A 21,627-nucleotide genomic window follows, 5' to 3' on the forward strand; every position below is an offset into this window, starting at 1 on the left:
AGCACAGAGCCCATCATCACTTAGCTTAAGGCTCTTCATTCATTGGCTTTAGAGCTCTTTCTCTAGAACTGTGGAGGGGGTGGGGCCTTTCTTCCCGGGCTCCAAACACACACTAGTGGGCAGGGCCGGAGGGCTCCAGAGGGGGAGGTGGAGCAGGCTTCCGTTAACACCATAGAAACCGTTGGGTAGGCAGAGCCTCTTCCTTGTACTGGCAAGTGGAAGGGGGTGTGTGTTTGTGGAAAAAGAGGCAAGAAGGATAGCTCCCGATTGGTTGGAGGGTCTGACCTTTGACCTCGGAAGCAGTTGCCTGTGGCACTCAGAGTAGGAGGCGGTTGTGAAGGGGCTGTTTCTCTGGCCAGTGGCGACATGAGAGGCCGCCGAAAGCGCAAGTCTCGAGATGGGTCCGGGTCACAGGTAGGCTCCAGGGAGAGCGGGCCCCCGGAGGAAAGCTCAGTCGTGCTGGCGGCAGCATCTAAGGCTGGGTCTCTGCGAGAGGCTGAGGTGGCCCCAGTAGCGCTGGAACCCCCACCCTCTCTCACACACCGCAACTATCATCGAGGAAGGACCTCGGAGGTCTCCAATTCTTCCCCTCCTCCCCTACTCCTCTAGGAATATCTCCTGCCCTGCTGTTGGCTGAATGTCTGGGGGCGGGTCAGATCGCCACCCCTCTCTTGGCTTCATTAGTTTCCTCACTTTTAGTAGGGAGAAGCCGGGAAGAGGGGGGACCCCCCCCCCCATAGATTATCTCGAAGCCTAAGTCGGGTTCTGGAATGTTCTGATTGTCCTACTACCGGGAGGGGGCACTATATGCAAATGGCGGGGGCGGCTTAATAAGGAAGACGCGAGTTCCAGTTCAGCTTCCCGGACCGACCTTTGGCAGTTCTTTTCACTGCTTTTTGCCTCTGTTTCTCCAACTGTAAAATAGGGACAATAATAACATATACCTCTCAGGGTTATGGGAATCAAATGAGGTAAAAATTATAAAACACTTTAACACGGTGCCTGTTGCAAAGGTAGCATCTTAAAAATGATTAGGACTGTTCCTGGGGTTGTTTTGAGGATCACATGAGATAATAATTACAAAGCACTTAGCTCTATTCCTGACACCTACTAGGTGCTAAAATTGATATCACTAAGTCACTTTTCTTTGAACTTCAGTTTCCCCTACAGTAAAATGAGAGAGGAGGTGGGTTAGATCGCTTCCAAAGGCCCTTCCTGCCTTAACTTTATAATCCTAAATTTTTGCCTGAGTCCCCAGTGAGTTTTCTAGAAAAATTAAAGGATGGAAATTCATTTGATAAACAAACATATTATTTTTTAGGTCTCTTTGGTCATACTGCACATGGCTGTCAAAAGTTTTTCAAAAAGTACTCCTCAGACCTTGTCACTCCCTGCTCACAAAACACCAGTAGCAGCTCAGCTAGATGGCTCATTGGATTGAAAGCCAAGCCTAGAGACAGGAGGTCCTAGGTTCAAATTTGGCCTAGCTGTATGACCCTGGGCAAGTTACTTAACCCCTATTGCCTAGCCCTTACAATTCTAATGCTTTGGAGCCAATATGGTGTATTGATTCTAAGATGAAAGGTAAGGGGTTTAAAAAGCAAAACAAAGACCAATGGCTCACCATTGCCCCTGAAATAAAATATAATCTGGACTCGTAATTAGAGGTCTCCAAAAGTAGAATGCATTGGCTCAAGAAATAATAAATAATAAATAATAAAAAGGCTTTAACACTTTTTTTAGTGTGTTAGTGAGCTGACTTTTTTTATTTGTGATTTTTAAATGTCGTGTTTTGATCATTTACTTCAGTGGCGTCAAGGATTATTGGGTCCATTTAATATACGGTATTTTTGTGATTTTAATATGGTATATACGCTTAGTTTTAGCTTCTGAGTAAGATTTAGTTAGAAAATAACGATGTTTTTGGCAGTTCTAAAATCTCAACTCAGATATGGAAAAGAAATCAGGCTGGAAAGGCAGATTAGAATCAAGTTTTAGAGGGCCTTTACACCAAAGATTATAGATAAGCCTAGGATTTATATGTAAAAGTCTCTCTAAATGATGGATTTTGTTCTCCATGCTATATGAAACTGTTGTAAAGAATTTTTTAAAAAGGAAAAGGTTCAGCAAAATTAATCAATATATTTTAAATGTCTAACAAAACATGCTTTGTTCCACTCTCACAGTCCCACACTTCTTAAAAGCCAGAAGTGATTTCTCAAGTTTCTTTTTTGAGACCATCCTTAAATCATTATAATTTCACAGCATTAATTTTCAGTTGTGGTGGTGTTCTTTTCACTTATTGTTGTAGTCTTGGTGATTATTGTTTCTTGTTTAGTTAACAAGCATTTATTAAGTATTTATACTTTGTGCTAAGATAAAAGGCAAAATAGCCTTTGCCCTCAAGGAGTTTATCTTCTAATGGGGAAGGTTCTGCTTTCTTTGCTTTGCATTAATTTATGCCTTTCCTTCTCCATTATTCAAATTATTGTTTCTTTACTGTAATTAGATTAGATGATGACATTTTCAAGCACATAATATGTTTCTGGCTGTGTACTAAGTCTAAGAAGCACCAGGAAAACAAATTCAATTAATATCACATATATTTATGTGCTGCAATTTGTCTAGCCATATATATATTTTTTTTAGTCACTTTATTCACATATTTTCAAATTGGGGAATGGTTGGACTAATTTATAACTCCCAACAATAATTCATTTTTCCACAACCCTTCCAATATTTTACATTTCACAGCTTTTGCCATCTTTGTCAGTTTGCAGGGGGTGAATAAATTTCCCAGGGGTTATGTTGATTTGCAGTTTTCTTATCAGTGATAAGAACATTATTTTAAATGGTAGCTAGTTCTTGTCATTCTTTTGAGAACTGTTTAAACTTAGTTTGACCATTTTTCTATGGGGTTTAGGCTCTTGACCTTATGTTTTTATTAGAGATCTCTATAGCTTAGATCTCACACCTTATCTGAGGTATTTCATACAAAGATTTTCCCCCCAGTTAATCACTTCCCTTTATCCTACATTACTTTTGTACATGCAAAAGATGTGAAGGGGAGTGGGTATATGTATTCTCTATCTGTTAAAGAAAACTTCCTGACCAAATCTAGGAAAATTCTTTTATAGATGTTACCTTTTTTATATCATGACCCCTTTGGCAGTATAGTAAAACTACAGATTCCTCTTCTCAGAATAATATTTTTAAATTCATACAATTAAATAAATAGAATTACAAAGGAAGCCAATTATATTAACATTTTTTTAAACTTAATCAGTCCCAGGTGAAAGAACCTTGTTTTAAGGTCTCTTTGCCTTTCTTTTCTCTCTTTCTCTATCTCCCTCCCACCTTCCAGTCATGTGTATAATCTAATTTCTGTACACATTTTTTTCCATAGGCATAAGACAGTAATTAGGAGGTAGTTGTGAATGACTACCTCAGAAACGGTACCAAGAGGGACCTAGAAGAAAGCCTCTGCTGTCTCAGTGACCACTGTCTTCCCTCTCAGCAGTCCTGAGCCATGGTTAACATGAAATGTATTCATATAAAACCCTCTGCCACAGATTACAAAACCAAGCAAATCAGAGAGACCCTCCTTTCTTGCTTTTTTAAATTGCCTTTCTTTTTTCTCTTTCCTTTCTTTTCCTTATTTCATATATTTCATATTACTGTTTCCTGTAATCTTAATAAAGCATATGTATCTTTCACAGACTGACTCTTCCCTTTTGTTCTCCAATAGTAGACAGTGACTCTCCTGCTCACTGACAGGTTGAAACTCTACTCTTGACGAGTACACACCAAACCCATTATGTTTGCAAAGAAAATCTATCTGCTGTTGATATACCCCATAAAGGGATGTGAAACGTTGGTGTTGTTTAGGGAAAGTTCCAGTTATTGTCAAGATTCATACCATATTTGTGCTAATTTGCAGCATAAAAAATCAAAATACACTAAGAAGAAAGGAGTTAGCCGGGCAGATGTCTCAGATGATCTTCGACAAGAAGTGGAAAATCTCTATAAGCTCTCAATGCCTGAAGATTTCTATCACTTTTGGAAATTCTGCGAAGAACTTAATCCTGAAAAACCGGCTGGTAAGAGGCCTAAAAAATCCTGATATAGACACCACTAAGGGGAAATATATATAAATATATATGTATAATAATATATAATATATAAATGTTCTTGAAAATTATGGTAAATTTGATGTAGCTATGTAGCTTGGTGGTTTTTTAAAATAATCGTGGCAAGCAAAGGTCTGGTGAATAAGGTGGAACCATTTTCATCATGTAAGATAATCTTTGAAAAACTTTAGGTCTGCTTTTTAAAATCATATATAAAGTATATGCTTCCCATTTAGACAAAAGTTTCACCTCTATGCCCAGAAAAGCCATGAAGGATTAAAAAAAAAAACAAGCTTGACTAGAGCAGAAGTTTAATAGGTGTAATAATAAAGAGGACTAGTGGAAGAGAATGTTGGGAGGATAGGGTGGGGTCCAGTGATGGAGGTCCTTGGGTGGCATGCTGAGGAATTTGAATTGTATCTTTTTTTTAAACCCTTATCTTCCTCCTTGGAATCAATAATATATATTGGTTGCAAGACAGAAGAGTGGTAAGGACTAGGCAATGGGGGTTAAATGACTTGCCCAGGGTCACACAGCTGGGAAGTGTCTGAGGCCAGATTTGAACCCAGGACCTCTCATCTCTGGACCTGACTCTCAATCCACCCAGCTGCCCTTGAACTGTATCTTGTAGGTAACAGAAAGTTATTGAAGACTATAAGAAGTGACAGGATAAAAACTATTAGGAAAATTAATCTGGCTGTATGGAGGTTAAAGTGAAAGGACATCAACTCCAAATGGCTATAGAAGAACAGTCTTCATTTATGACAGTCTCTTTGAATCAAAGAATTTTTCCATAGAATATTCTATAAAGAGAAGGTTTTCTTTGACATAAGTTTGTTTACAATCTCTGGGAACTTTATAAAGTCTTATCCAAATACCTTACTGTATTTAACAGCCTCATGAATGAGTGCTGTACAGTTTTGAAAATTATTTTTGTTGCCTTCAGAATTGGGAAAATGTAATTGGAGAAAGTAGATAGAATCTACCTTCCAGGGTGTTATAAGGATCAAATGGAACAAATATTTGTAAAGCATTTAGCATAATACGTAGTAGGGACCATATAAATGTTTATTCCCCTTCCCTTTGCACTTAATATGTGCCATACATTTTTATGTTTTTTATTCAAATAATAATTTGCCTACATATACCTACTTTCTTCTTCCTGGATTCACATCTGGCCTTGGTCACTAACTCTGAATTGGTGCAAGTCACGTAACCTTGTTTGCCTCAGTTGCCTATGAAAGAGCTGGAGAAGGAAATGGCAAATAGCTGGTATCTTTGCCAAGAAATCCCCAGATGAGATCCCAAAGAGTCATACATGACTGAAAAACAACTGAACAGCAACAACTTAATTGCCTGCTTTCTAATCTGTATGAAATTTGACTAATACATGTATTGAGTGCAGGTATTAATAGGGAACAGGCAGACAAGTAATATTTTATGATAGACAACATCCTTAACTATCTCATGGTTAACTAAAAGGAGAAGATCCCACTATGTTTATTGTTCATATTTGGTAGAAGAAAATATTGTTTTAAGGCTCACTTATAACAAAGTAGCTCCTGTGAATAATTAAAAATTATGCAGGATTCCTTTACAAAATATAACCACATATGGCCTATTAATTAATATCAGTTGAGGCACAAAAAAATGTATTTTTGTTACAAAGGTAGAAGATGATACAGTACAGAGTCAAAGTTGAAAGGAGATTTCTCCTAGATAGATCTTCCATCTATTTCTCTGCAGATTCATTTTGCTGTTTGACTCAAGGTCCAGATTTCATAACTTTCTAGATAAGGAATTCATAATAACTCAGTTTGACTTAACCACCACATGGATGGAGAATGCTTATTGTCCCAGATTATGGCATTCAATTAGATGAACAACATAAAGCTCTTGTTTTTCAATGTGTTTATCTTAGAAAATAAAAATGGATAGTGAATTGGGCCTAGCTTTAGACAGGATGAGAAGGAAAATAGGATAGATTGCTTATGAGAAATTGCAATTCTCCTTTAATAACTAACTTCTCCCTAAAAGAAAGATTCCCTTTTTTAATACCACTGTTCTACCAATGATGATATATGACTGCAATCATAAAACTGGAAAACTATAATCTCCAAAAATCATTGGACCATGGTGGAGAGGCACATCCACTGAGTGTGAGCAGGCTGCAGCACTTAACAAGTAACTTCTAAGAACCAGAGTAAAGGATATCATCAAAGAAATATCTGACCAAAAAGATTATAGGCTGCCCAGTGGCAAGAGGTATCTCATGCGCTTAGTTATCCATACAATATTAGGAAAAGGTGAGGAAGGCCTCAAAGCATTTTCGGTGAACCCCTTGGAGAGAACTCAATGGAGGGAAGGTATTATCAAGACTCCCGAAGGGTGGGCAGGCATTTATCCATCCATTCATTGATGCCATCTTTGTTATTGAAAGGAGCGTTCACATGAATGGCATCATAGTCATTTGAGCATATTTGCCATTTATTCTAACAAATCTATTATGTACTTAGCTATCCCTTCACATGAAACTCCTGGCAAATTGAAGAGGAATTTATTTTATGGATCTCTAACAAAGAGGACCATCTCTCCATTTTCCTGTCCCACTTTTCCTACCAAGGACAAAGTTTAGGGAGAAACTTAAGAATACTTAAGGAAACAAGGTGTAGCTGCCTGCTTGCTGCCTTGGAATAAAGAACCAAAGATGACATGATCAAGATGAAAGAGGGCCTGTTATAATCTGGCCTCTGGTCTATAGTTTGCCCTCATCTTTAGGCAGGGAGGTCATTGATAGAGAACCATTGTCCAGGTCTCTCACGAAGGCAGATTAGTGTTCCTACCCTATCTAAGCTGAGTTTACTTCTGTCTATCCTTCCATGACCTCAGTGGCTATAAAGGGCTCATGAGATGTCATCATGCTGGGAGTACATTCCCTCCCAACCTCTTTTTTTTTTTTTTTTTTTTTTAATAAAGCCTTCCCTTCAAAATTTAGTTTAAGTACTACTCTTCCACATGAGTTCTTTCCTGATCCCCTTAGCTTTGAGTACCCCTTTTTTAACATTTTGTTTATTTTGTATATCTTTACTTATATTCATGTAATCTCTCCTCATAGACTGCAGACTCCTTAAAGGCAAGGACTGTTATATTTGTCTTTGGATCCTCGGTCCCTAAGAATATAGTAGCATTTATTAAATGTTTACTGGTTGAATGATAGGAGTCATTCACACAGAGGCAACAGCTGAAGCCATATGAGCAGTTGAGTTTTCTTAGGGAGAAAGAAGAGAGGACAAAGCACTGAACTGAGGGGGAAAACTGACATGCAGTGGGCAGAAGACCCTCACTATAGAATAGATGTGAGCAAAGTAGGCTGTGAACCAAAATGGCAACTCTCACAGAATTCAAGGGGGAGGAGGGGCCTTTCAGCAGGGAGGGAAGTAGGCAGAAATGCCATTTGCTGTAACAAGATCAAGGGGAATGTACACAAGGGAATTTTGTTGGATGTTGCAATTCAAAGTTATTGGAAAAGACTGGATTTCAGTAAAATGGTGAGAGTGAAAACTTTAGTTACTAGGAGTTCAAGTGGTGGGGGGGAAATAGAGGCAGTGATTATAAAAAACTTAACCTAGAGACTAGCTCAGTGTCTTACACAAATAGTCCCTTGAGAAATGTCTGAATTGAATAGACGATCTTTACATGCTACTAGAAAGATCTGTTTTATGTTGAAAAACATCCTTGTAGGATTAATACTTAAGAATATGCAATTGAATAGACAGTATTCTTAAAACTACTTTCCTGCCAGAAACTTATTTCTTCCCTTTGTATACTTTAATTTCATATACAGATGCACTCTTAAGCTACGGGCTCCAACTTGTTGGTCCTTTTGATATTCTTTCTGGAAAACACAAAGTGGAAAACAAAGCAACAGACCTAAATTTCAACCTTCACTGGAGGTTTTTTTATGATCCTCCTGAGTTCCAGACCATCATTAATGGAGATGACAAAACTCAATATCACATGGGGTATTACAGGTAAGAAACTTGATTTTTTTCTCCTCTGATTAGAAAGCAACTAAATCTTTTCACACCAGACTAACCCAAGGTCTTTCCCAATAGTAGAATTTTATGATTCAGTGATTTACACATTGTCTTTAGCTTAGTGGATAGCTAAATGAGTGGACTCTTTTGACTATTTTTCTTGCCTTAACCAGTGCAACCCATCTCTAAAGAGAGGTGAACTTTTGTAATGCGCTCTCCTCTTGTGTTTTCTCCTGGGAAATTGAGAATCCTCATTGAATTACTCAATTAAAATTTAGGGGAGCTGTGAGAAATATGCTGGGAATCCTCACTTCCTTTTTTTCCATCTTTGCCACCCATGTGCTCAAAAGAGCCTTGGTAAGAGAGAACACTTTCTTACCCAAGTTGGATGAAAGAAGCTTTTGTATCTAGCCAGAAGGGTAACCAGGACCAATTAGTTCAGTAAATTCAAGAGGGTACAGGAAGGTAGTAGCAATATAGCAGGTGACAGCTAATTTAATTCCTTTTGTCCCATAATCTTTTGGTAGAGTACAAATGAATAAAATATTGCTCATTCTATAAATTCTGTTCTTCTGGGCTACACAAGTAGGTTTTAATCTAATTTTAGGTTAAATTACAAATAACATCATATTTTTAAGCCCTGTGCTTCTCAGAAGTTACCTAGAAGAACCACATTTTTAAAACATTTTGCTTCCCGAAATGTCACTAGTCAGTAAGATATAGCTATATTCAGCAAATCTCATATTGAGACAACATTTTACTCAATCTTGACACCTAGCAATTTGTTCTCATGTACTTTTAGGGGAAATTTTGGAGACCTAAATTGACAGCTTTATCAGCTAAACTCCTCTTTTCCTGAACACTGCAAGAAATATTATGAGCCTCTCAATATTTTTGTGTTTTAACAGGGATTCACCTGATGAACTTCCTGAATACGTTGGCGTAAATGAGGCAAAGATAAGTTGTACAATTGTTCAAAATGGAGAAAATGTATTTGCTGCAGTCAAGTAAGATTTAATACTTTTTCCTCTCAGTTTTATGGTTACAATGATTTCATTTACTTCTGGAGTATCGGGAGGGGATAACAAATTTTATTTTCTATGTGTTTTGCATGTTTCTTTTTATTGATTCTTTTTCTGCAGGTTGATAGTCACAGTCATTCAAACAATATTTCTGCTGCTATATATAATTTTCTCTTGGTTATGCTTGTTCACTCTTCATAATTTCATGTAGGTCTTTCTATGTTTTGTTTTAAGACCCCTTACTTTTCACTTTAGAATAAATATTGTGTATTGGTTCAAAAACAGAAGAGCAGTAAGGGCAAGGCAATGGGTAAGTGGCTTGCCTAGGGTCACACAACTAGGAAGTCTGAAGCCAAATTTGAACCCAGATTTGTCTCAATCTACTGAGCTACCTCACTGTCTGTTCAATCTCATCATTTCTTATTGCATAGCAATATTCCATCACAGTCATATACCACAACTTGTTTAGCCATTCCTGGTAGCAAATTTTTTAAATAAATTTGTTCTTTTACTACCAGGAAAATATTTTATTGAAGGAAACATAGGGTTTTCATCCTTTAATTACCCTGACCTCTGAATTAGAACAGAAATGCTGAATTTTCAAACCTGATATACCTACTGGCCACTATTAGATGCCTAAAGACAAACATATCCAAAGTTACAATATTAGTAAGACTAGAGTAAAATAATACTTTTTTTCTGTAAGATTAATTTTCTTTAAAGTGTTAATCATATGGTTTTATGATTTTATTATGTATCTTATATATTGTGAACAAATTTAGTGATAAAAAATTTTTCTTAGTGATAGTATGTATAGTTTGCTTTAAAATATTTTAGTTATAGAGGGGAAAATTTGAAACATTGAAAATAATATTTTATCAATCTCTTAGCTTTTCTTTTTTTTGCTTTTCTTTTCAATTATGTGTAGAAACAATTTTTGACAATTGTTTTCTGCCATTTTGCAATTCAGATTCTCCCCCCCTTTTTTCCTGCTCCCAGAGGCAATAAAATAGTCTGATATAGATACCAGTTACTTTCATACAATTCAATTTTCATATTCCCCATGCCAAGACAGAAAAACATATATTTAAAAAACTCATGAAGTAAATAAAGTAAAAGATGATCTTAACTTTTTTTTAGTTAAATATTTTTCAAGTAACAACCTTTTTAAAAAAAAAAAAAGCCTCTTACTTTCTGTCTTATTATGTATTGGTTCTAAGGCAGAGGAGTGGTAAAACAACGAGGGTTAAGTGACTTGCCCAGGGTCACACAGCTAGGAAATGCCTGGGGCCAGACTTGAACCCTGCACCTCCTGTCTGTAAGACTCTCAATCCACTGAGGAAATTGGCTGCTCCCAAAATATCATTTTGTATATAATTTATTTTTAATTGTGTACATGTTGTTTCCTTCCCACTTTGGTCTTGTCTTTCTCTCTGGTGAATTGTACGTGGTAAATACTTAATTAGTATTTATGGAATCAGGTATGTTTGTTAGCATGTACCCCTTATTCTCTAATATACAGCATAAATATAGTTATTCCTCCCTTTAAACTGTTACTGAACCAGACTTTGGAGTGAGCTTGGTAGCAGAAACATTTCCTGTAAACATTTTTAAATTTTATTTTGACTTTCTCTTTCAGATTATTTTTGATGAAAAAAATTCAAGAGGAAACAGATGAAAAGAAAACTGAACTACAAAATCTAGTTAGAAAGTTAACAGAAGCAGCCAAAAAGTTGGGTTTTGCCTTGGAACAGAAAACTGGGAAGATGAAGCAGAGAGATAAAAAAGTATGGATTCAATTTGTTCCACTGATACCTGTGCAAAAACTTTTTTGCTTTCCTTTCACCTCTGAGCTTCCCTGCCCTTCCCCTAGCCTAAAGCAAGCTGGATACTATTAGTGTTTGGGGGCTTTCTACCTTGTCGACTAGAAGGAACACTGAAGAGCGAATGGTTCCCTTAGATTGTTAAATGTGCTCTGTCTACAGCTTTATCTCAGAAGGTACATACTTGTCTGTGCTGCCAGCAGAGCAAAAATGCCAAACAGTTTTTCTCTCTCTCTTTTTTTTTTTTTTTTTTTGTGGCGGGTCTATTAAATATTTTGTGAAGGCAAATGAAAACTTTTTGTTTGTCTTAATGGATTCTACTTTATTTTTCAGATGAGTTCTGGGTTTGTTCAGGTGATGTTTGGGGTATTTTCTATAATACCTTTAGTACTGACCTAAGTACTAAAATACTTTACTTTTTGAAAAGCCATTCATGTAGTGTTTTTTTTTTTAAACCCTTACCTTCCATCTTAGAATCAGTACTGTGTATTGGTTCCAAGGCAGAAGAGTGGTAAGGGCTAAGCAATGGGGGTCAAGTGACTTGCCCAGGGTCACACAGCTGGGAAGTGTCTGAGGTCAGATTTGAACCTAGGACCTCCCATCTCTAGACCTGACTCTCAATCCACTGAGCTACCCAGCTGCCCCCACCCCCACTCCATTCATATAGTTGTGAGAAATGACGGGACAGCTATTCTTATCTCTCCTTTTAACTAAATCCTTATCTCTTTTTCCTTCAACATTAGGGACAGTATATTTCCTTATAGTATCTTTTCTAATGCATGCTATGTAAGCCTCCCTTTTCTGAGTAGCAGGTATTGCTGTGATATGTGACTGCCTTTGTTGTTGCAGTAATAAACTCATTCTGAAATTTAACAGAGAAGTTAGCTATAGGCAAGGCAGCCAGAAAGATTCTGCTATTTTGGAGAAAATACAATCACATTACTAGAAAGGTTCTTCTCAGAGGTGAGGGTATTCTTGCTGTTTAAGAAGATATAGGTACCATATTTAGTGTTTTTCTACAATGAACAATAATTCATTTGTACAGGTCAGGCAATGTAAAATACTTTATTCCTGAGTAAACTGTATACAATCGGATCTCTTTAATCCAGTTCGTTGTACCCTTAATATTCCATCTTCAAGGATGGTGCTCTGATAGCAGTGGTATATAGCAGCTGCTGCTGCCCTGAGAAGATGTGTATCGGCTCTATTTTATCTTCAGACTTCTTATGTAATATACTCTTTTTAATAAGATTCCTCATAGTCAAAGTTGTTTTAGAATTAATGACGGGATTTGATCTTGTAGAGCAGCATGGCAAATCCCAGTATGGTCTATCATAATTTCTGATCTTATTGCTCTCTCTTGTTTCTAGCATCATCATAATAATGGTGGGTAGGGGTATAAATCTGGCTAAAGATAATACTTCAAGGACTAGTTTATAAGCATTTGTTAACAGATTCCATAATTGGCATCTAAGGAATTCACTGTAGTCATCAGTTTAGTCATTAGTTTTGGCAGAGAAGGTCTAGTTTTGGTATAATATTAACTTCTAGGAAGAGAATAATGAGCTTAAATGTCTCAGACACCACCTAGATTGATGAGTTTTCCCTTGAATTTGAGAATAGAACATTTCGTTACAGCAGAAAGAAAAATGGCATTTCAGCCCTCTCGCTAATTATTATAACCTTGGGTGAGTTGGATATTTAGGTTTTTTAAAAATCTATCAAATGAAGGGTACACTAAATGAACTCTCAAGGTTTTGTCTTGTAGAATACTATTCTTTTTACTAACAGAAACCCAGAGTAACATCTTTCAGAAAGATTTTTACTTAAATTATTTCCAGACCTTAGTAAAGTTAATATGTAGCAAAACACTTAAACAAGAAGTCGTCGACTTTGCCATCATTTCTTCTGTCTTACATTGCTATTAATGGATCTTTCTGCTTTGGCTTAACAAGACAGCTTACCCACTACTGTCCAGTCACCTTTTGTTTTTTGGAAGATTACAGACTCTTATTCCATTTTCTCTCAGGTACGGTTTTTAGTTGCTCTAAAGATAAAATAGATAGTTTGCCTATTTCCCCCTCTGTAAGGATTGTTTTCCTTTATAACTTTTAGTGACCCAGGGAGGGGATAAAAGGGGATTGAATCTCATAAGGGTCCCATAAAATCTTGTTTGAGTTTTTAAAAACTTTTATCTAAATCACAGCTATAATGCTATTACTGGCCTGCTGCTATCAGATTCACTTTTGGGGTAGAAACACAGCCAATTGGCTATACGGGTAAGTATGTGTGTTTTTTGCTTTTTCCTTTTGGGTGATTTATTCAATCAAGTGTAAGCTTTAAGCACCAGAAGGTTAGGTATTTGGTGTACATTATCTGTGAGCTTAGACAAAAGTACTTTTAAAATTTAGAGGAAGAAATAGTCTTATGCTAGAATTTAGGGGAACTTAAGAAAAGAGCAGGTTATTTTTATCATCAGAAAATATGTGATTGGGGGCAACTAGGTGGCTCAGTGGATAAATGTTAAGCCTAGAGGTCCTGGATTCAAATATGGTCTCAGGCACTTCTTAGCTATGTGATCCTAGGTGAGTCACTTGACCCCAATTACATTGCTATTAATGGACCACTCTTCTGCCTTAGAACCAATACTTGTATCAATTCTAAGACAGAAGCCAAAGATTTAAAAAAAAAAAAAAAAAAAAAGGTATTTGGTACTCACCTATACCTATCTAACTTGGATTATAGCAATTTTTCCTTTATTCTAAAAATGACATTTGCAACAACCTGTTGATAACATAGCAATGCACATGACACTTTAAAAGATTATAACCTTGAAGTGTGTTTGATCAAACTTTTCATAGAAACTTGGACAAGTTTGGAGAAATTTCAAGAAAGGGATAGCAGCTTAGGGAAAGTTGTCGGTTTGGGGGCTTGATGACCTGTGAGGATTTGGGGTAGTGTGAGAGACTTAAAGTGTCACCGGAAAAGTCATTAGAAAGTAAAGTAAACCAGAGTAAGGCATGGGGCATTGGGGGGGTTGGGTGGTTGTCACAAGGAGTTAGAAAGAGTTCGAGAGAGAGGTTATAACTTGAAAGTCCTCTTCCTTTCCACCTTCTTAAAAGTTTTAGCTAAAATGCTACTTTGGTCAGTCCCTTCCACCTTGTATCTCTATATAATTAATACCTTGTAAATTATACATTCGCCTCAGAAAAAAGAATTTGAAACAGCACTTGCTATTTCTTTGTCTTATTTCTCCTTTCAGATCTAAGTTTATATGATTTCACTTGGAAGAAAACTATTTTGACCTTAATGGTTGTGAAGATGTACTCTCTTCCTTCTGGGGACAGCATGACTCTTGGGGACAAAGCATGAAATTCCTGGGTGACTGCTGTGCTGATTAACAAGCTAGTCATTTACTCGCTTATAGTCATGAATTGTAGGGAGGATATCACTGCATATTATCCTTTTACCTAAGAGTCCATTTCCTAAACATGATCATGCTCATACATGGTCAAAAGGGTTTCTTGAATTCTTTCTGTTGCAGCTAATTTGTACATTTTTCCCCTCTCGTCTTAGGTAGTGACAAAGACCTTTCACACTGCAGGCTTGGTTGTCCCTATAGACAAAAATGATGTTGGATACAGAGATCTCCCCGAAACGGATGGTAATATATATAAGAGCGGAGTGTGATCATTGGTGTGGGAGAGTTGTTTAGTTTGTAAGGTTTCGGAATTTGCCAGGAAATATATGATGCAGGGAAGAAGGACTTAGACATTATTGTGAGGCACTAATTTGACTTAGGGAGATTCCAATTGAAAAGTCTAGGGAAGAAGGGCAGCTTAGGAAGCCAGGCCTAGGGAAGGGAGTCCTGGATTCAAATTTAGTCTCAGACACTTCTTAGCTGTGTGACCCTGGGCAAGTCACTTAACCCCTATTGCCCAGTCTTACCACTGTACTGCCCTGAAACTGATATTTAGTATCAATTCTAAGACAGAAGGTAAGGGTTTTTTTAAAGAAAGAGAAATGTATATGGAAGGAAGGAGGAAACAACATTTATTTAAATGCCTACTGTGTGCCAGACACTGTGATAAGGCCTTATTTACCTCATTTGATCTTCACAACAATCCTTAGGGATAGGTATTAATATCCCTTTTTACAGTTGAGGAAATTGAGGCAGACAGAAGTTAAGTGACTTGCTCAGGTTCACACAGCTAGTAAGTTTCTAGGACTAGTTTTGAACTTGGGTCTTGTAAGGATTAAAAATGATAAAGGCCAATATTATGAGGAAAAATAATATTTTAATTACCATGGCCATGTTGGTAAAAGTATATAAGACCACACCTGACTCTTTCAAAAATACCGCCAGTCCGTGTCTCCTTCCATCTTGTCTGCCTCGTACCAGAGAGAGCGAGACCCAGCTCCACCCCTAATTTTAAGTCACTCTCTATGTTGGTTCCCATTGTTTGACGTCATCACATCAGAAACCGGAAACCCATTGGATCACGGAAAATGTAGTTTCAAAGTCCCCCACATGTCCACAAGAAATTTGTAAAATACTTTTAAATGGGACCCCCCTGAATTCCAAGTAACAGTCTAGACAGAAAAATAAGATTTTTCTTGGTACCTCCTGGTTTTTTCATTATCTTTATAATAAAACATTTCATATAAAAAAGCAGAATGGTTTTGACAAGAGTGAATATTGTCAGTCATTTAGAAAAAATTTGATCTTTATCTTCACTAATATCTCTTGTTGCCCTCCCCTCCCCCCCCATTCTTGTCTCTAGATTTCTGCTCCCATCAGACACAGACTAGCACCTTTAGCAACACTAGCAATAAAGGCTGAGTGGTAATTGGGAGATAAATGTTGACATTTTCTTAAATATAAAGTTGATAATGTGTCCCTACATCTAGGGGCATGTCTAGACATTCAGAAGCCTGAAATAAGACTATGTGTCAGACTACCCTTAACTGATATATTCCTGCTGATCAAATGGATTTGGATAATTAGTTGTTCTCCTGAACAACAGTTTGTGCCCCTCCTCTGTCCCAGCAGACACTGTGTGACTACTGTTTACTGATGGCATCCCTCATTATTGGGTCTGTCTTGTCCTGTCCAGGCCCTTAGAGCTTCCCCTCCACTTTATCATGAACCTGCAATAATTTACAATCTATGGCCCACACCTAATCCCACTTTCAGGGTTGCTTTCCTTAAAGCAGTATATGCCCCTCTTTCATTCTGCAGATCATTGCCAGGCAAGTGGTGGGCAGCCTGAGGTCACAAAGCAGAGTCGGAGTATGGAAGCAACATGTGCAAGTGATGATAATTTGCATAAATTTATTCTGATAATAAAAGTAAACAAATAAAGAAGTTTTAAGGGAATTGCAGGTTTTTCTCTGTTCCCACTGCTTGTCTAGCTGCTTAAGTAATGAAATTGTACCTTCAAATATAGCAAAATTTTAAAACTCAAATTGAAAGAAAACTCTTTAACTATATGCTCCAGAATAGTGCTAACATTGAAATTATATGACGTGTTGACATGCCAGTCTGGAGGTAGAGGATCAGGGTCTCCCTTGGCTTCTGCTGCTCATTCTGTTATCTTGAACCAGGACCCCACGGTCTCTGAGCCACAGGTTCCTCCCAGTATTAAATCAGCTCACAATGTTGGAAGGCATGTAAAGTGTCCTATTGGAGAGCTTCAGTGCTCCCTTGGCCTATCTTCCCCTGTACTGGTCTTTAATCAGTACTCAGACTTGCCCCAGTGGACCTCCAAGTCATTACTGCTGCCATGTGGCCGGAGGGGAAAGAGCATAGCTGATCATAACCCCACATTCTGTCTAGAGTCTCCAAAAGTTCCTAAGTAGGAGATAGTAGTTGGCACTGGCCCCTTTAAAATTTAGCTCTGCTCCTTCTATGTATGACCTGTCAGTCACTTCCCATTCATCTTCTCAGGCTCATCTATAAAAGGTATAAAAATTTATAAAAGAATATCTTTAGAATCCCTTCCGCCTCAAGGCCTGTGGAACAGAGCATTCCATTTGGTGTTATCAGCAGATGAGTGCAAATGGGTGATATTGTTACCACTACATTTTTTAAATTTGGGTATTTTTTAAAGGGGATTTTATTTCAAAATTCAGATTGTGTTTGGACATATCTGTTAAACAATGAACATCTTTGGGATTGCAAAAGCAGATTTTTCTCATTTAGTGGTAATCTGAAGGGAGACTTCCTTAAGCCATAAGGGCTGCCACATACCTAGAAAGCCATACTAATATTGTTTTGAGTCTCCAGAATTTTTAGTTTGGTTTTTTCTTTCTTTCCTATTCTGTTAGTGATTTAGTAATCTAATCATCTTGTACTATCTCTTTCCAAGCTTCTTGACTTGGTTCAAAACCCATTACAAAACAGTAAAATAGGAAATAAATTGTCTGGCCTCCTCATGGACCTGGGGAAACTGATTCTACCTGCCAATCACTTGTCCTTGTAGTTGTCACAGACCTTGCAAAGATGTGGAAGTCAGAAAATGCTTAGATGAGGGCCTAATTACTACAAAGCGTTGCCTTATAATTTTAGAAGTTTCAGGCTCCTTTAAATGTCTCCCCATTTTATGCATGGGAAAGGACATGAAGAAATTATACTTGTAGAGAATAATTGTACAATGTTTTGGAATTTTCAGAGCACTTTTTTCATGTAAATAAAATGCCATGTAAAAGTGGCTCCCCATTTTATACCCGAGGAAACAAGGGATTGTCTCAAGATCACACAGAGCCAGTGCCTCCAATCCATATTCTTCGACTATACCATGAAGACTATCTGATACTTTTAAGGAAGCAATAGGGATAAAGATAAACAAAATCTTTGAGATATCCAGAGAGGGGGTAATAGAGGCTCCTCCTTTGGCACAATCCATATAGCAACAAATTAAAGGTTCCTAGGCTGAGCTAACCAATCCACATGCTCTTTTCTTCCACATTATTACCTCAGCGTCCACTAGAGTGGAGAGTGATCAGTTGCATTCTTATTTTTTAACCTATAAGATAGGACTTTTTTTATATTCAGGGTGTGACTTTTTCTGAGTTCTTAGGTATTTTGTAGCTAACAACTTGTGTGGAATCTTTTTTTTTACCTCTAACATGAGTCTCACTTAATGGTAATTGCAGAAACCTTTTCAGAAACGTGCTCTAGACTTGAGAGCTGGAAGTTTTTCTTTAAAGACTGTCAGGTCTAGTGAGATAAGGACATGGAAGTCCCCCAGTGGTAAAGTAAGTAACTTGAAGTAAAGGTCACTTCAAGATGGTCAAAGTTCACAACATGGTCCACTGACTCTAATTCAAAGCCTTTTCTACTGTCTCAAGAGAGCTCTAGAATAGCAATCAGGAAATCTAGATATTAACCTTGATTCTGCTGCTCACCTATATAATCTTTTTTTTTCCATCTATAAAAAGGAAGTGGTTGGACTGGTGGATCTTTCAGGTCCCTCCTATCTCTCTCATTTTGACTTTTTCAATCCTCCATCCTCAGGACTGAACCCTTTATGTTGGAAAATAGCTACTTTTTTCACTAAGCTTTCTTTACTGCTAAATTGGAATACAGAGAAAGTCTTAAGGCAGCTTAATTTTCATTTCAGCTCTTGTCGGGCAAAATCTATGAACTACATGGCTAAAATGCCTCTGCAATGAATTGCCTGTCTTCACTAATCACTTTCTCTTTTGCTTTTATAAAGTAACCTAGGAATGACTTTACTACTGGAACCAACCCCAGTGAAATGGCCTTAAGAAAATAAAGGAGGCCGGCTTTCTGATCCTCTTCTCTTATCAGAATCCTAAGTGAAAACAATATTAGTTTGAATAGGAAGACGTAAAAGATTGACATGCTATGGATCTTTTTTGCTGCTGAGATATTTTTTATAAAAATTTATAGCTTGTTCACGAATCCAATTGAAAACCTAAATTTTATTTAAATGTCTCATTTCAGCTAATCTTAAGATAATTTGCAAAATGATTGTTGAGGCTTCAAGTGATGAGCAGAGATTGAAAGCATTTGCCCCCATTCAGGAAATGGTGACTTTTGTTCAGTTTGCTAATGATGAGTGCGACTATGGAATGGGACTTGAGCTAGGAATTGACCTTTTTTGCTTTGGCTCACAGGTGAGTACTGGTCATTTCTTCATGTATCAAAGCTCTGCAATTCATGCATGTGTCCATCAGGGTCAATGGCACTTCAGAGAGTACTCAAAATGTTTTGAATGATTTAAAGCAGATGTTCTGGTTGTTCTTGAAATTTATTTCTATGCTAGCAGACTTTAGAGATTTGAGTAACTGTGGTGTTCATATAAAATATTTTGCCTCCAAGTTAATTTTTATATAAAATGAGTTTCTGGAGATTTAGGACACTTGCTTATAGTTTGTGACTTTATAGATGACTTTTTATTAGTTTCTTACATGTGCTTGCCATTCATTTCACTGAGACATTTTACCTATATGAAGAATCTCTTTATGGAGAATGCTTTCTACCAAGGTAGGTCAAACTCCTTGGCTAGTCGGTCACATGGCAAGTGACACATTGTGTAAATGAATAAAGCTGTAGGCTTTAAGTCAGAGAAAGGATCTGTGTTCCAAGCATTTACTAGCTCTGTGACCCAGGCTCGATCTCCTTGGATTCAGTGGCTTCTGTGAGGTCCCTTCTAGCCTAAACCTATCAGTGAAAGGTGGTATCTGTATTCAGATCTTTCTGATCTAGAGACCAGCATTCCATACCCCGGAGCCTGTTGCCTTATTTATTTTTTTAAAAAAACCCTTACCTTCTGTCTTGGAATCAATACTGTGTATTGGCTCCTAGGTGGAAGAGTGGTAAAGGTAGGCAATGGGGGTCAAGTGACTTGCTCAGGGTCACACAGCTGGGAACTGTCCGAGGCCGGATCTGAACCCAGGACCTCCCGTCTCTAGGCCTGGCTCTCAATCCACTGAGCTACCCAGCTGCCCCCCCCCTCCTTTTGCCATCCTCCCCCCACCCCCGGTTGCCTTTTTAAAAGCATGTTCGAAATATCTAAAGAAATTAGGGGGGAAATATCCTTTATATTGAATTGTGACCAAGGGAATGCTGCTCTGCTCATACTGTTATTAGGGAAAATGAAAGGAAACACCGAGAGAATCTCTCAAAGGTCCTTTGGCTAATGTTACCCCAAGTCTTTGCTTCATTGTTCAGTCAGTGCAGAGCTGGGAACATTTTACTGCTTTAATAATGTATTAAGATGACAACTAAAAAAAGTCAATCTTGTTGCCTTGAATTTGGGACTCTTAAAAATTAGTTGCTTATATCTGCTTTGCTTATATCTCTTCTTAAAGATTTAAGAGCAAAGCCTAAAAGAAACAATTAAAAATTCAAATTTAAAAATATAAAATTCAGACTTTTTAAAGCCATTTTTCACAGTAGTCTCAATGCCTTTATACATTAGATTCAGTGTTTTTCATATACTTTAATCTCATCTTCTAAAAAAGTTTTATGTTTTTGTTACATTTTGAGTTGATTTTGTCTCCCTCCCCTACATTAAGACTAGGTTAACATTGTGTGGGTGAGAACTGTACAATATATGCTTCTATGTACCAGTTCTTTCACTGGGAGTAGATGGCATTTTATCATAGTTAATTTGAATGATCTTCTTAGAATAGTATTGCTGTTACCGTATGCAACCTTCTCTTGGTTCTGCTCATTTCACTCCGTTATTTCTTGCAAGTCTTCTCATATTTTTCTAAAACCAACCTGGCTCTTTTATTTTATCTTTAGAACGAACACCTAAGGGAAAACATTGGTGCCAAACCAACTTTGACTACCACAAACTGTTGTATTTTTATTCAGTCCAGCATTTCCCAGTTTCATTTTAATCTGGTTCTAGCTGCATGCAGGAGTTTTGCAGGCAACAAGCTTGGCATCTCTGGTCTGAATTTTCTTCACTATTGTGTTAAAACATTGTGTTTTAACAAAATCCTACTTTACATATAAAATGCCATTTTTACTTTTCTGTTCACTTCTGCTGGGAAATGAAGAATGACTTTGCCTTTGTTCACTTGTCACACTTAAACAAAATGCCAGTTTAATATAATGGAGGTTGTAGGCACCTAAAGTGACTTCAAAGAAATCTTAGTTGAGCATGTAATATTTTCATCTGCTATTGACGGGCCTGTTTTGGCTGGGTGTGTTTCTTCTAATTTTCAGTATTTTCACAAAGTTATTGGTCAGCTTCTACCTCTTGCCTATAAGCTGTTGAAGAGGAATCTGTTTGCAGAGATCATTGAAGCCCATCTGGCCAAAAGAAGCAAAGAAAATGTGGATCTGCTGGCAACATGAATGGGAAGTGGTATAAAAGCACTGTTTGTTGTAAAATGTTAAGTAGACCAACTTGCACCATGAATGGGAGATGTTGTTACAAAGCAAGTGTTTTAAGATGTTAAATGTTTGACAGTGTTTGGAGCACTAAACTATTAAATGGAGTTTTTGTTTTTTGTTTTTGTTATTGAAAGAAAAGTGAAGATGAGAGCTGGGATTAAATAAAGTTTATAAAATTCAGCTAAATTGTTTGGTTTGTTAAAATGTGTAAATAAATAGTAAAAGAATTTCTTA

General features: G+C 37.3%; 1 protein-coding gene across 1 annotated transcript; it reads left to right on the forward strand.

Moving 5' to 3' along the window:
* Positions 1-308: 308 nt before the first annotated feature.
* LOC123251527 (histone PARylation factor 1-like) lies at positions 309-21,480 on the forward strand. The gene is made up of 8 exons (XM_044680807.1): positions 309-414; positions 3,941-4,100; positions 7,975-8,161; positions 9,076-9,174; positions 10,829-10,976; positions 14,589-14,676; positions 18,985-19,157; positions 21,223-21,480. Exons 1-8 carry the CDS (start codon positions 367-369, stop codon positions 21,352-21,354), a joined length of 1,035 nt encoding a protein of 344 aa, XP_044536742.1. The 5' UTR covers positions 309-366; the 3' UTR covers positions 21,355-21,480.
* Positions 21,481-21,627: the final 147 nt, after the last annotated feature.

The sequence above is a fragment of the Gracilinanus agilis genome, chromosome 6 (assembly GCF_016433145.1).
Source record: "Gracilinanus agilis isolate LMUSP501 chromosome 6, AgileGrace, whole genome shotgun sequence".
NCBI classification, from domain to species: Eukaryota; Metazoa; Chordata; class Mammalia; order Didelphimorphia; family Didelphidae; genus Gracilinanus; species Gracilinanus agilis.